The sequence below is a fragment of the Erythrolamprus reginae genome, chromosome 1 (assembly GCF_031021105.1).
Source record: "Erythrolamprus reginae isolate rEryReg1 chromosome 1, rEryReg1.hap1, whole genome shotgun sequence".
NCBI classification, from domain to species: Eukaryota; Metazoa; Chordata; class Lepidosauria; order Squamata; family Dipsadidae; genus Erythrolamprus; species Erythrolamprus reginae.
This window is the reverse complement of record NC_091950.1, coordinates 105,974,540-105,991,265: the sequence shown is the minus strand read 5'-3', so window position 1 is coordinate 105,991,265 and position 16,726 is coordinate 105,974,540. Positions and strand designations below refer to the sequence as shown.

General features: G+C 38.7%; 1 protein-coding gene across 4 annotated transcripts in view; it reads right to left on the bottom strand.

Moving 5' to 3' along the window:
- Positions 1-16,726, bottom strand: part of SHANK2 (SH3 and multiple ankyrin repeat domains 2) — a 460,235-nt gene that overhangs the window by 388,757 nt on the left and 54,752 nt on the right. For all 4 annotated transcript variants that reach the window (XM_070761430.1, XM_070761447.1, XM_070761457.1 and 1 more), the window contains exons 4-8: positions 16,442-16,513; positions 13,960-14,068; positions 13,678-13,829; positions 8,091-8,258; positions 3,280-3,396 (exon numbers count right to left, since the gene is read on the bottom strand). In XM_070761430.1, coding sequence (XP_070617531.1) covers positions 3,280-3,396; positions 8,091-8,258; positions 13,678-13,829; positions 13,960-14,068; positions 16,442-16,513 — 618 coding nt within the window. The remainder of the gene's footprint in view (positions 1-3,279; positions 3,397-8,090; positions 8,259-13,677; positions 13,830-13,959; positions 14,069-16,441; positions 16,514-16,726) is intronic.

The following is a 16,726-nucleotide window of genomic DNA, read 5'->3' as shown; positions in this document are numbered from 1 at the left end:
GCCGAGCCGGGCGTGGAACATCGGCGCAGGAGGCAGGACACGATCGGGCGACCGGAGCAGCAGCGCCGCCGCCGTCACGCCCGGCTCGGCTTCCCTGGCTGCGTGGCCGGGGAGGCTCGGCTGAAAGTGGCTGGAGCCGCAGAGCTTTGCCTCCCCCCCCTCGCCCCTGTGCCGCCCGCGCGTCATCTTCCCTCCCAGACAAAAAGGCCGCCCTTATTAAAATGTGTCTTGCTTAACCAAAAGGCCCAGGAGCCGTAAGGCCCCCAAGCCTGCAGCAGGCAACCCCTGCCCCGAAAGGCAGAGAAGCAGCAACGCTGCAAACGGGGGCTAATCACCCCCCAACGAGAGGGCACACGCAGCTTCCGATCGCCTCCCCGGTCCCGGGGAGGCAGGCTGCACCAATTACCCCCCCCTACCACACCAGCGACGGGGAATCCCCGAGCGATCCCTCCAACTCCCGGGAGGGACCCCGACCCCCAACCGCTGCAGCAGCAAGGCTCCTCTGAGCCCAAGTCGCAATGAGTGGTGAACCGGCTAAACAATCCGGCTATGCTAATAGCCTTCCCACCGAAACCGACACCAAACCGTTCCACGAGCCTCCGTTGAAGGGCGGCCTTTTTGTCTGGGAGGGAAGATGACGCGCGGGCGGCACAGGGGCGAGGGGGGGGAGGCAAAGCTCTGCGGCTCCAGCCACTTTCAGCCGAGCCTCCCCGGCCACGCAGCCAGGGAAGCCGAGCCGGGCGTGGCGGCGGCGGCGCTGCTGCTCCGGTCGCCCGATCGTCTCCTGCCTTCCGCGCCGATGTTCCACGCCCGGCTCGGCTTCCCTGGCTGCTTGGCGGGGGGGGGGGAGGCTTGGCCGAAAGGGGCTGTACCCGCAGAGCTTTGCCTCCCACCCCTCGCCCCTGTGCTGCCGGCGCGTCATCTTCCCTCCCAGACTCCCCCGGCAAAGTGACGTGGAGGAATGGAAAGCTGAAACCGGGCGGTTTGAGTTTCCCATTCCTTCAAGTCACTTCGCCGCTGCTCTCCTGGCTAAACTGTGTGGCAGGAGACAGGCTTTGAGTTTTTGGCTGGGGGGGAGAAGTAGAACCTTCCTAACTCCCCCCCCCCCCACCAGCCAGAAGGAGCGGCGAAGTGACGTGGAGGAATGGAAAGCTGAAACTGGGCGGTTTGAGTTTCCCATTCCTCCAAGTCACTTTGCCGCTCCTCTCCTGGCTAAACCGGCGGCAGGAGACAGGGTTGGGGGGGGGTACTGGGAAGCCCCCCAGGCCGACTGCCACCTTTTCAAACAGCCGCGCCCTTCCCAGCTGAGTCCTGAAGCCAAGCGCCAAAGGCGAACTTCTGCGCTTGGCTTCAGGACTCAGCTGGGAAGCGGCACGGGTGTTTTAAAAGGTCTCCCCCGGCATGGGGGGCTTCCTAGCACCCCCCCAAACCCGGGTTGGGGGTTCGGGGGGGTGCTAGGAAGCCCCCCATGCCGGCGGGAAGACCCAGGGAAGGTTCCTTTGGCCGCCTAGCAGCTGATCTGCCCGGCGGTAATGCAAACTCCACCATCTACGCATGCGTGCAGATGGTGGTGTTACTTCCGGGTAGAAAACTCGCGATATAGCGTTTCGCGAAGCTCGAGATCGCGAAACTCGAGGGATCACTGTACATAGCATAAAAATGTGTTATTTCTCATATTCAGACTATGTATTTATACAAATATGGTTATGTTTCAACTAATTAATAAATTGCTTCCTTTTGATGGGTAAAATGACCAGGGCAAATAATTAACTTCTGCTTGTTCTTGTAAAACCTCCAACTGCTTGTATGAAAAATATCTAGCCATGTTAACCATTAAACTTTAGTTATTATTTAATTATTTTCTCTTATTATTTTTCAGTACCCAAATCATAGCTTCACCTCTTCACTACTCCCTGTTTTAACATTTCAAGAAGATACAGAATTGTTAACTAGCCATAAAATCATTAACTGCTGCTTTAACTTGATCTTTCAACACTAAATCTAGGAATATCCAAACACCTGGCACTATTCCAAAGAATAAAATATACTGAAGACATCCCAAATAGATGCATTATGGAGTAACATTTTAAAGTTTTTGATTGCTGACTCCCTAAGGTGGGGTGTCAAACTGGCTGGATACGTCACACCAAGCCATGCCAACTCCAGCCCCACAAAGGGAAAAAACGTCATGAAACATCATGCCACGGCAATGTGACACCACAAATTTGAGACCCATGCCCTAAGATAAATCACCTTCTAAAAATTTGTATGAATCCTTTTACTACTATTACTTTGGAATTGACATCCAAATATTATTACATCAACTGACTTATTATACAAAACAATTCAAAGTCAGATTTTTTCAAAATTTTAATTTAACTTTGCCTCATATTAACCCAAGGAAAAATCAAGCAAAGGGACCAACAATACATGTGAATCATGTAATCATCTGCTGCAAGTTTTCAAAAATTCTGCCTAAAATTTCCCCAAAATAGTGGTGTATAAAAAAACCAGCATTCCAGAGATGCAATATTCTGTAAAATGTATAAACACCTCATTTATTGTCTGATCACATGGATCTACGGTAAAGGATAATATAATAGTTTTCTCTCTGAAAATTTCCAGACTTGAAACAACTAGATCATAGTAAGTTTCATGAGTCAAAACATTGACTCATGCAAAGATTAACACATACTATTGTTACATAAACAGTGAATTGTATACATTCGCAGGAGCAACTACAGGTAGTCCTTGATTTACAACAGTTCATTTAGTGACTTTACAGCAACACTGAAAAAAGTAATCAGTTGTATGAAAAAGTATCAATTTTTCATACAATTGGTGCAGCATCCCCAGTCACATCATCAAAATTAAATTGACACATATTTATGACGATTGCAGTGTCCTGGGGTCATGTGATCACTTTTTGTGACCTACTGACAAACAAATTCAATAAAGAAGACAGATTCGCTTGAGCCTGCAGTGATTCACTTAGCAACTTTGGCAACAAAGGTCATGAAATGGGGCAAATAACTGTCATTTAACAACTGTCTTACTTAGCCGTAGAAATTTGGGACTCAATTATGGTTGTAAGTTGAGAACTACCTGTAATTGCTTAACTGGAAAAAACTAAGCATTACGTATGGAAACAGTAACTTAAATTTTCATTCCCATATGAATGAAAACCATAGTACCTATACATAACAGAATATTTATTTATTCTTATATTTATATATTCATAAAATAATATTTCTCAACAGCATAACTGTAATAACTAACCTGATTGTAAAGTGCACATATATGCAATGCTGTGTTTCCAGACGCATTCTGAGCTCCCATATCTGCTCCATAAAACAGAAAATGTTCTAAATGCTGGACATGCCCATATCGACAAGCCTACAAAATAAAGTACTCATGTTTTAATTAAAAGGTCAGTCAATTATAATGTAAAATGTCATTTATATCTCTAAAATTTTAAAGCCTTGAATATTATAAGCACAAGTTATAGATGGTGAATACCGACACAAGCAACCAACTGACTAGTTTGGCTTTTTTTAATGGCAAAATTCTCACAACCATTTCTATACTCTGTGTGCAAACTCATAAGGTGCAATCTTTTAATTATATTTTAAGGTTTATTTTAAAATAATTTAAAAACTTTTTTAGAAGTAAAAATGTTGTTTTGGTGACTGAAAACTTACTTAAAATTATAATTCAATAGGTAACAACTGATAATCTTGCCGTGTCCAGTTGAGACAGATGAAATGTGAAACTATACCAATGTTTCTCAATTATTTTCTGTTATGCCCCCCCAGGAGGAAGTAAATATTTTGCATCCCCCCCCAACTCTCTGTCGCAACTGTAAATAGTATCGCAGCCCACCCCGCTTGACCGGCCACTCCCAAATTGCGTCTCACCACGACACATGCCTCCTACCTGACACTTGTACTAGTAGCTCCATCGCATACCTCGGCATTATGTCCAGGGCAGCCATTCTAAAAGAAAAAATCTCATGAGCTTGAGAAGTTTGACTGAACTCGTGAGACATTTTCTTTTAGAACGGGTTGCCCTGGACATAACACCAAGAAATGCAATGGAGGTACCGGTACAAGTGTTAGGTAGGACATGTCCTACTTCCTGTGGCAAAAAACCATGTTCCCCGGGGTCAAGAGCCCTGACCACCACCACCTGACCACCACCACCAGGGTGGCACCCCACTATTTGAGAAGCACTGAACTTTACCAACTATTTAATTAATAAAGTGACTGTCTGCAACTGTTTTTTAAGAGAGACTCTAGTGGGCCCATTTTCAAAAGTATTAAAACATCGGATGGTGAACCATTTAAGCAATACTTTAATAAGAGATTTATACTCTATCTAGCCTCTAAACACTTTACAAAGCAGAGGGGGGGGGAGCATAAATAAAGAATTTAAATTTTTATATCCTCTCGTTAGAAAGAATTGTCATAATATGGTCCTCCTTAATGAAATGAATAGCTAATAATAAAAATATCCATAGATATTAATAATAGTGTAGCAGGAGGAGGACGAGGAGGACGAGGAGGAAAAAAGGAGAGAGAGATTTAAAATAGTACCAAGTACAACAAAGAACTGTCTGAAATTATCTACTTACATAGCCTCAAAGTAATATAAAAAGGCCACTAGATGGCACTAAAAATGATGCTTCTGAGATGTTCTTATTGAATACTTTGTTCTGTACAAAGTTGAATGTGCTGACAACAAAATGAAATTGATTGTCAATCAGTGTTGCTTCCTAAGTGGACAGTTTGATTTCACAGAAGTTTGGTTTACTTGGAGTTATATTCTGTTGTTTAAGTGTTCCCTTTTTTTTTTTGAGCAGTGTGTGTGTGTGTGTGTGTGTGTGTACATTTATTTATTTATTTATTTATTTATTATTTAGATTTGTATGCCGCTATATAGACACGTCCATGTCCCGCGCAGCTGGTCATGGATCCTGATGATCGAGAGGCAGTTGTGGTGCAGTACCATTGGTGTGTGTGTATTTATATATTTATATATGTGTGTATGTGTGTATTTATGTTTTTTTCTGTCAAATCACCCTGATATACATTTTCAAATTCAGCAAATATATATATATATACCGGTATATTCTATGTCTTTTGTGTGTGTGTGTGGGTATGTGTGTGTAGCTCAGGTTCGAACTTTCTGAGCTTCGTTATTTGCATGCATAGGTAAGATCAATAGTGCTAGTCAGTGTGGGAATTGTTCCCTGTAGATTGTATACAGTAGCTTGCCCTACCAATGCTAGTAGAGATGTTTTCTTCTCCTTGTTTTTCCTTGATTAGGGTATTGATGACTGCTTGATTGATTGTCTGATGTTAATCCCTGCTTATCTGGGTGGTGGCTGCTGGAGATGATGTGTACTAGTCTTTTTGTTTCCTTCTAGCTTTTTAAAAAATAATGAAAATCCATGAATAATAAAATTATGCAGTATGCTACCTATGAAATGCACAAAACTATGGTTTGCAGCACCCGCATACTATTATCCTAATAAAACAATTATTTTACAAGCTGAAAAAAAAGTTGGCTGCAATTAGTGGTTTTGATTGTGTGTGTGTGTGTGTATCTAATATGTGCCTATATCTGAAATGACTTGGAACAGATGGCTTCTTTATTAGAAGAAGACATATCACATCCTGCACAATTAGTAGAAATAAAAACATGGTTATATTACGTCAAGATTCCCTGTCTATTCATAAGTGTGTCCTACCAATGCTGCCTAGGAAATCTTAAAGTTGCATTCTCAAGTACTGTATCAGGAAAGTCATCAGGTTGAGAAAGGTTGCTGTTACTCCAGTTAAATAATTACATTGTCCATGTTATATCATATATATATCTAAACCAACGTTAATAACAGTACCACAAAAAGTGATTTATCACTAGTCCTCACATTTACAACTGTTGCAGCATCCCCATAGTTACGTGATGGAAAATTTAGGCACTTGGCAACTAGTATGTAGTTATGGCAGCTGCCGCATCCCAGTGTCATGTGATTGACATTTGCTATATTCATAGGCAGATTTTGACAAGAAAAATAATCGGGGAAGCCAGATTCACTTAATAAGTGCAGTGATTCATTTAACAACTATTGCAAAAAATATTGTAAACTTGGACATTTTTCCACTTGTTGAGCAGCCAAAATTCTGCTCTCAATTGTGACTGAAATTTGAAGACTATATGTGTAGCTAAAACAGCTAACATTGAATTTTTGTGATTGTTTGTAATGAAAACTGGGAAATATAGAATAAAGATAGTCCCCAACTTAGAACAGTTCATTTAGTGACTGTTCAAAGTTGCAACAGCACTGAACAAAGTCACCTATGACCATTTTTCACACTTATGACTGTTGCAGAATCCTCATGGTCACATGATTTATATTTGGTTGCTTGGCAACTGGTTGATATTTATGACAGTTGCAGTGTCCAGTGGTCATGTGATCACTTTTTTACAACCTTATACGGCAAGCAAAGTTAATGGAGAAACCAAATTTATTTAACAATCACGTTATTAATTTAACAACTGTGATGATTCACTTAACAAATGGGACAATAAAAGTGGCAAAATGGGGCAAAGCTCACTTAATGCATTTGTCACTTGGCAACATAAATTTTGGGCTCAATTGTAGTCGTAAATCAAGGATTACCTGTACACAAAATTGCTTTATTAGAAAATTATGACTAAATATATGACAGTGAGCAAAAGTTTACTGGAAATGAAAGCAAAATCTATACATGGTTTATACAGGACAGACAAGAAATGAGTGAAATACATAAAGATATCTTTAAAGTGTAGCACTTTCCTAAAGGGAAAATTAGATATAAATCTGTGATTTATTAAATTCAAGATAGAACTCTAAAATAATTTTATCTAGGTTTTTCTTTTTTAATCTGCTCTTTGTCCCGATATTTGTCCTCATTTTACAGTTGGGGAGAAATTTATTTATGGCAACTATTTAATTGCTTTCTAACCCTTACATTAACTGTGCTAACTAAACCATGATTAAGTTAGACATGGAAGCAGGGTCTGTCTTATGAGCTTAACTCTTCAAAAATTCTCAGAACTACTGATATTATATGCTAAATGAGAAAATTCAGCATTGCCTGGTGAAGTTAATTCTATCGATCAGCTCAAGAGGGCACTATAAGCACTGAGACAAACCTCAGAATGATTGTTCTAAAAGAAATACACCAACTTGCTTTAAAATTAAAGCAGATTTTATTCTAATAGTTAAAGACCTTCTTTTCAACAACAGGAATTATGGGACTTAATCACTCTATGAAAACTTTCATTCAAGAAGAAGTAAAAATGTAATTATATATTTTATTATCTTTTCATTACCTTTTTACCAATACGATAAATAACGTTTTCATTTTGTTACCAAATTAACATGTTATCAAGAAACATAACGTAGCTATTTAGAGAAACATCAGACACAACTAAAGAAAATCACTAAAACAAAACTCATCATAAAGTTGAACCGATCAAAAGACACTGAAAGGACCAATAGTGTAACATCATGAATATTTTTACTGAGACAAGTAAAAATCATCAAAAAGCTAATGATTTCATAAAAATGAATACACGTAAATAATATATATGTAAGAGTGAATAGGCACTAGATCAGCATGATAGCATATATATATCCAGTACATCATCTCTATTGTATTCCATTGCACTGCACTGCACTGTATTGTATTGTATTGCATTCCTCCGTCATTATTTTTATCTAGAATTATTTCCTGTGGGAGAAGTTGTGCAGAGAGAGTGGCTGGTCCAAGGTCACCCAGAGGGCTTTCATGGCAGAACTAGAACTCACGGTCTCTCTATATACTGTATACAGTATAAATATGTTTCAAATTGTTGTATGATTTTAGTAAAGAACGGTTTTGTTTACAGTCATTTTTACTCAAGCAATTTTGAAAAGTACAATAGATTTGGAGAATTCCGTGCAACTGATTTCATAATGGATTATACAATTACCAAATATTTGAGCAAAAGATAAAAGTGACTCAGCAAAATTGATAATTATCTTAGCGTATCTTTTCTACCTGGTGGATTTCCTGCCATCCATTTTCGTCTCTACAACCAACCGTAGCATGTTCATGTAGTAGCAACTCACAGCAAGATGGATCCCCTCCTACTACAGCAGTGTGATAGAGTGGTGTCAACCCACAGCTATCTTTGTAGTTTGGAGATGCTCCAAGATCTAAGAAAGTCTGTAAAGTAATTTTAAGTTTTAACAAAATTCTGAAGGTGAATTGGTTGTTATTTCTACATTTTATCCTTTTCAGTATAGTGGTAAACTGATCATACAGTCCAATGAATTCTTATTTGAGAACAGCCCTTAGAGAATATAGTGAACCATATGACTATATTGTTTGTTTCCTTTTGGTTAAGCAATTATTTGTTGACTTAGCAGAACGATGGTTTTATAAATAATACTAATCCATAGATTATGGTTTGCAAACCATAATTTGCTGGATTCATGCATTACACTAAGAAAAAGTAAACAACCACATTATATGTTTGTGTGCTCTGCACAGCAAGTATGTTTCTGATTGTTAAATACACAAAGATATGAATAGTACGGCATGACTATTTACTTGGCAATACATTGCATTAAACCTAGAGGACTTTTGCCAGCTAGTCTTTAGGATTAAAAAATCAGACTACAATAGTAAGTCCCAGTAATGTCTGCAGAATCTTGAACCCATTTCTTTTTGAAAGTCAAGACATATAATGAAATACATAGAAAAGGGACAGGCTTGAATCATGCCATCAGAACTCTTGCTTTTATTTGACCAATTCTCCTGCATCTCCCACTTCCCCATGTGGAAATGCTGCTGGGAAGTATATTTTACTTGGAAAGTCTTTTTTCCAAATTTGCAATAAAGGCAAAGGGCATAATTCATATATTATGAGTCCTTGGAGAGGGGCGGCATATATATAAATAAATAGATCGATTGATCGATCGATCAACAATCAATCAATCAATCAATCAATCAAAATTTATTTTCTCACCTTCTGCAACTTTTTGTCACTACAGTGAAATTTATAGGATTAATATTGCAATTTCTAATAATTCGGGAGACTGAATATAGAATCCGTGCTTGTATTACAAGCATTATCTGTGTACTTTCAAATTTACAAAAGCAAAATTAGTGATTATTAAAGAACCAGCATAAGAAACATACCGTAATTTGTTTGTTTGTTCAATTTCTATGCCACCCTTCTCCTGAGACTGTTCAATTTGATTGAAACCACTTTAATTAATAACCTTTGAACTAAGGGTAGTCCTCGACTTACAACAGTTTATTTAGTGACTGTTCGAAATTACGTCACAGAAAAAAAGTGACTGATGACATGACCACTTTTTGGGCTTGCTTGCTTGTTTTCTTATTAATTAATTAATTAATTAATTCATTCATTCATTCATTCATTCATTCATTCATTCGACTTCTATGCCATCCAATCCCGAAGGACTCAGGGCGGGCTTATGACCATTGCTGCTTTCCCCATGGTCACATGATCAAAATTCAGATACTTGGCAACTGACTCATATTTATGACAGTTGCACTGTCCCTGGGGTCATGTGATCATTTTATACCACTTTATAATACCTTAGTAAGGCCACACGTGGAATACACAGTAACCAGTTTTGGATGTAAAAAAGATGCTGAGACTCTAGAAAGAGTGCAGAGAAGAGCAACAAACATGATTAGGGGACTGGAGGCTATGTTTATGTTTATTTAGATTTGTATGCTGCCCCTCTCCGCAGACTCGGGGCGACTCACAACAAAGTGGAAACAACAGTATATAACAAATCTAAATTTCTACTAAAACATTTAAAAAACCCCATTTTCTAAACACGCATACATACACACATACCATTCATAAATTATATATGCCCGGGGGAGATGTCTCAGTTCCCCCATGCCTGACGACACAGGTGGGTCTTAAGAAGTTTACAAAAGGCAAGGAGAGTAGGGGCAGTTCTAATCTCCGGGGGGAGTTGGTTCCAGAGGGCCGGGGCCGCCACATAGAAGGCTCTTCCCCTGGGGCCCGCCAACCGACATTGTTTAGTTGACGGGACCCGGAGAAGGCCCACTCTGTGGGACCTAATCGGTCGCTGGGATTCGTGCGGCAGCAGGCGGTCTCGGAGATATTCTGGTCCAGTGCCAGGAAGGGCTTTAAAGGTCATAACCAACACTTTGAATTGTGACCGGAAGTTGATCGGCAACCAATGCAGACTGCGGAGTGTTGGTGAAACATGGGCATACCTAGATAGGCCCATGACTGCTCTCGCAGCTGCATTTTGCACGATCTGAAGTTTCCGAACACTTTTCAAAGGTAGCCCCATGTAGAGAGCATTACAGTAGTCGAACCTCGAGGTGATGAGGGAGGGCATGAGTGACTGTGAGCAGTGAGTCCCGGTCCAGATAGGGCCGCAACTGGTGCACCAGGCGAACCTGGGCAAACGCCCCCCTCGCCACAGCTGAAAGATGGTTCTCTAATGTGAGCTGTGGATCGAGGAGGACACCCAAGTTGCAGACCCTCTCCGAGGGGGTCAATAATTCCCCCCCCCCAGGGTAATGGAAGGACAGATGGAATTGTCCTTGGGAGGCAAAACCCACAGCCACTCCGTCTTATCCGGGTTGAGCTTGAGTCTGTTGACACCCATCCAGGCCCCAACAGCCTCCAGACACCGGCACATCACTTCCACTGCTTCGTTGACTGGACATGGGGTGGAAATGTAAAGCTGGGTATCATCAGCGTACTGATGATACCTCACCCCATGCCCTTGGATGATCTCACCCAGCGGTTTCATGTATATATTGAATAGCAGGGGGGAGAGGACCGACCCCTGAGGCACCCCACAAGGGAGAGACCTCGGAGTCAACCTCTGACCCCCCACTAACACCGACTGCGACCGACCGGAGATGTAGGAGGAGAACCACTGGAGAACAGTGCCTCCCACCCCCAACCCCCCCAGCCGGTGCAGAAGGATACCATGGTCGATGGTATCGAAAGCCGCTGAGAGGTCAAGAAGCACCAGTACAGAGGATAAACCCCTGTCCGGGGCCCGCCAGAGATCATCCATCAACGCGACCAAAGCAGTTTCCGTGTTGTAACCAGGCCTGAAACCCGACTGCTGGGGACCTAGATAATCGGCTTCTTCCAAGGATCGTTGGAGCTGGAGTGCCACCACCTTCTCGACAACCTTCCCCATAAAGGGAAGGTTGGAGACTGGCCGGTAGTTATTAAGTACGGCTGGGTCCAGGGAAGGCTTCTTGAGGAGGGGGCGCACGAGAGCTTCTTTATAGAGTGTTGGAAAAACTCCCCTTCCCCAAGGAAGATATAAGCAACAGTTGCAAGAATGAAAAGTTGCAAGAATGAAATCTTGTTTAATGAAAAGAAGGACTAGGGGTGACATGAAAACAGCATTCCGATATTTCAGAAGCTGCCACAAAGAAGAGGGAGTCAAATTATTCTCCAAAGCACCTGAAGGTAGGACAAGAAGCAATGGGTGGAAACTAATCAAGAAGAGAAACAACTTAGAACTAAGGAGAAATTTCCTTCTCAGTTTGAACAATTAATCAGTGGAACAACTTGCCTCCAGAAGTTGTAAATGCTCCAATACTGGAAGTTTTTAAGAAAATATTAAGAAAAGATTTGTCTGAAAATCGTATATAGCAGGGGTCAGCAACTTCATTCCTCTGCTGCAGCTCCCTGTCACTCAAAATATGCATCACAACCGTTAATGTGTAATAGCTGCCAGCATGCAATTTATTGAGCTTTTTGAACCCAAGTAGGCCAAACATTAATAAATAAGTTTTTATATACTTATTTATAAGTATAAGCATAAGGGTATATAAGTTTTATATACCCTTATGCTATGTACACTGCTCAAAAAAAATAAAGGGAACACTTAAAAAACACAATATAACTCCCAGTAAATCAAACTTCTGTGAAATCAAATTGTCCACTTAGGAAGCAATACTGATTGACAATCAATTTCACAATGCTGTTGTGCACATTCAACTTTGTACAGAACAAAGTATTCAATGAGAATATTTCATTCATTCAGCTCTAGGATGTGTTATTTGAGTGTTCCCTTTATTTTTTTGAGCAGTGTACATAGTATAAGGATAAAAAAACAATATATGCAGTGTTATCTTCATTTTAGATGTCAAAATTACAATGTCATTGTGGCGTTTGTGGCTCTCAGTGTCTTCTTTTCTATGGGAAATGAATCCAAATGGTTCTTTGAGTGTTTAAGGTTGCCAAACCCTGGCATAGAGTTTCCTGCCTAAGCATGGGATTAGACTAGAAGACCTCCAAGGTCCTTTCCAGCTCAATTCTTCTATTCTAGCTATTCTATAAAACTAGACAACACAATATCAACAGCAGAGACTTTCAAATTTCTAGGTTCTACCATATCACAAGATCTAAAATGGACACCTAACATCAAAAATGTCATTAAAAAAGCACAACAAATAATGTCCTTTCTGCACCAACCCAAAAAGCTCAAACTCCCCATGGAGCTGCTGATACAGTTCTACAGAGGGATTATTGAGTCTATCGTCTGCACCTCTATAATTGTCTGGTTTGGTTCTGATACCCAACAAGACAGACACAGAGTTCAGAGGATAATTAAAACTGCAGAAAAAAACAATTTTTACCAACCTGACTTCCATTGAGGACCTGTATATTGCACGAACCAAAAAGGGGGCTGTGGAAATATTTAAAGACTCCTCACATCCTAGAAACTAACTGTTTCAACTCCTACCCTCAAAACGATGCTATAGAGGACTGCACTCCAGAACAACTAGACACAAGAACATTTTTTTAAGCACCATCACTCTGATAAACAAATACTGTAATTCCCTCAACAATGTCAAACTATTTACTAAGTTTGCACTAATATTAATCTTCTCAATGCTTCCGTCATCTATCTCTTCTGACTAATGACTGTATGATTGTAACTTTGTTGGTTGTATCCTTACAGTTTATATGGACAGGCTCCTAATATGATTTGATTACTTATTTGTACCAGGACTATCATTAAGTGCTGTACCTTATGATTCTTGGCAAACTTATATTTTCTTTTATGTACACTGAGAGTGTATGAACTTAGACAAATTTCTTCTGTGTCCATTCACACTTTGTCAATAAAAAATTCTATGCTATGCCATTCTATTCTATGCTATCGTATCATTTTTGTAAACTTCTGGTAGGCAAAGTCAATGAAGAAGCCAAATTCACTGAACAACTGTGTTACTAACAACAACCACAGTGACAAGAAAAGTTATAAAATGTGGCAAAATCACATAACAATTCACTTAGCAACAGAAATCTCGGGCTCAGTTATGGTCTTAAGTTAAGGACTACCTATATTCCATTTTTATAAAGACAAATATTACACTGTATGACAATTAACAAAGTAAAGTTTTCACATCCTTTTCCTTTTTACCAAATAAATTTTTCTTTGAAAATAAGGTTTGAAAGCCAAAAGCCAAAAAGATAATCCTTTGAGCAAATCTAGATTAAAAAACACATTAAGCACACTGGAAATTAGTGCAAAACTTTTTACTTATATTTCTTTTATTAAACATTATGCCTTGTTCAACTTACCTTCAGGGTCAGTTGATTCTTGGCTCTAGCTGCTTTATGTAATGTTGTCATTCCATCTTTGGCTCTAAAATCTAAATGAGCTCCTCCATTTTTCAGTGTTTTGATTACTTCTGCAGTATTGCTAAGTTGAGCTGCCAGAGTTAGTGGAGTTTCTGTGGTAGACAAGAATGAAAACAAACTGTTTAGAAATCAAACAAATAGGGTTTTGGTGTGCATTTTCAACAGTTTATGCATTTAACACTTTTCATTTTTAATTAAATAAATCTCTTACTAACAGCTTACCTCCACTTTCTAAGTCATGATAGTTAGGATCAAGTCCTCGGTCTAGCATCTTTATTAGTTTTTCAACTGAACGGTGATGAACAAGGTCCATAAATTTTCGAAAATTAGCCTGAAATTTGAAAAATATTTATTGTAGGATAAGCATTTAACTTCAGGGAAAAAAATGATAGATTTTTAGATACAAAATCATATGTAAATATTGATACAATTGTCCATATTCAAAATATCTGCTTATCTACTACTTATTTACCTCTGATAGGTGAGTTCATGGACAAATCACAAAGGAAGGCACTTCATACATGAAATTTATACACTCTTGAATATATGTGTTATTGAAACGTCGTAAATGCATAAAATGATTTTCAGATTTAGAACAGAGATTAGACTGTAAATTTCAGGTAGGGTGTATCTTAAATCTTACAAGACATTCAAGAAAGATTAGAAATATTTAACATGCAGTCTAGTAAATGCATGAGTTAATTACAATTGACCAAATTATAAGGGATAAAATTATTAATGACTATCACCTGTAAGGGCTACATGATACAGTACTTGCAGAATTATCAGCAAGATTCTTTTGTAGTTGCCTAACATAAAGTCTATAAAATTTCCATGGCTTGAAAGCCCAATGGAGATTAGGATAATTTGCAAAGAATAAACTAATCAATGCACATTGGGTTAATTACACAACATTTTACTTTCCTAATTTGTATAAATATTCTTCATTGTTTCCCTTAATAAATATTTTGTTTGAATTCTAGATCATTGCTGGGTAGTTGACAGCAATATTATATCTAATTGAGATATTCCTTGGTCATAGATTAACACTCATGTGTACAAATGTCTGCAGGAGAGTTAACTAACATTGCACACATATAGAAAGAGGTGAGGGTTCAATCAGCTGCTGTGACTACTGTCTTGTATTTTATGACGTTATTGTTAACATTATTTTCAACTTATAAGATACAGTATTTTAAATAAATAACCAGCACAGAACCTGCCAAAAAAGCCTACTTGTTATGAGTGCGTCTTTTGGGTTTTCAAAATTAAAATGTTATCTGTTAATTCTGAAGACCTTAAATGATTTGCTTTTCTTGCTGTCATCACCAAATTTCTCGTATCTCTCGGACTTTGAGATAACATGACTAGATGAAGCGTGGGGAAAGATATAGGATTAGTCACTTCTAACCCTAGCCCTGAACTCATTTCTATTAAATAATTTAATTGGGTTATTATCATGGTATGTTTGTGTGTATGTTTGCTTTTAATAATGGGTTTTTTAGCATTTTTTAAATTATTAGATTTATTCTTACATTGTTCTTGTTATTGTTGTGAGCCGCCCCGAGTCTACGGAGAGGGGCGGCATATAAATCTAATTAATAATAATAATAATAATAATAATAATAATAATAATAATAATAATCAATTAAATCTAATAATAATGATGAATTAAACAATAATGAATTAAATTTTTACACTGCCCAACTCCCAGTGGCTTTTAGTTATAAACTGGTTCATGAAGTATTACAGTGTATCTAGAGTATCAATACTTGACTTCCTGATGCGAAACATAGTCATGCCTTTCTAATAGTTTGAAGGGTCTCCTATAGCAAGCTTCTGTGACTACTTTTTGTTTCCCTAATCCTCCTTTCCTCAATTCTATCCTCCAACAGCATTAATGTGCTTTCACTGGCGGTTTTATCACCCCATCATCCTATGTGTCGTGCAATGGTCCCTTGCCATTGGCAAGACTAGTTTGGATTATGTATCTACATGTTGTAATTTCTTGTTTGTTTGTTTGTTTGTTTGTTTGTTTGTTTGTTTGTTTAATTTATTTATATTTTTATGCCGCCCTTCTCCTTAGATTCAGGGCAGCTTACAACACTTTTTTAAAAATAGCACTTTTGTAAACAGAGACAGCATATTGCCCCCATAATCCGGGTCCTCATTTTACCCACCTCGGAAGGATGAAAGGCTGAGTCAACCTTGAGCCAGTGATGAGATTTGAACCACTGACCTACAGATCTACAGTCAGCTTCAGTGGTCTGCATTAGGAGCACTCTACCTGCTACACCACCCCGATTATGAACTAATCTGTACTATGGATGATATCACTGACCTTCTAATTGTTCAATTTTTTTTATTGTGAAAACACACTTTACTAATCTGGATTATAGTGCATGATCATACATGTGGAAAGATGTGGAGGTGAGATATTTGGATTTCTTTTCTATCTGGGTTGAGTATGTGAAACTTATTTCTAATGTTTTACAGTTCCAATGAGAAAATTTCTAAAAAGTTGCATTCTACTTTCCATCCATATTTTGTCAGGACAAGGTCATAGTCTAACTGTTCTATTAAAACTTCTAGAATCTTGGAACATATTAAATAAGTTTTTTAAAAAAATTGTTTCTCTTTTAAATAACTCGAAGTCTATAGTATATCATTAACATCAAAGATTTTTGTTTGAACTGGGACTTACCTTAGTGTGCAATTTGGCTACTTGTTTTTCATCAAGATTTAATTGTCTATAGATTCTTTTCTTGTAGCAAAACTGAAAAGTGAACAATATATTTATATTTTTAGAAATAATTTCTGAGGAAAATCTATTACGCAAGAAATAAATCAGTTTTTCAATATAAATTCAAATAATAAAAGATGTATAAAAAGGAATCATAAATTAAAATACCGTACCTAAGAAAACATTTACATTTCTTTGACCTAGCTTTTGTACTAGCTGTTCTATGGAACCACGTACAATAACATC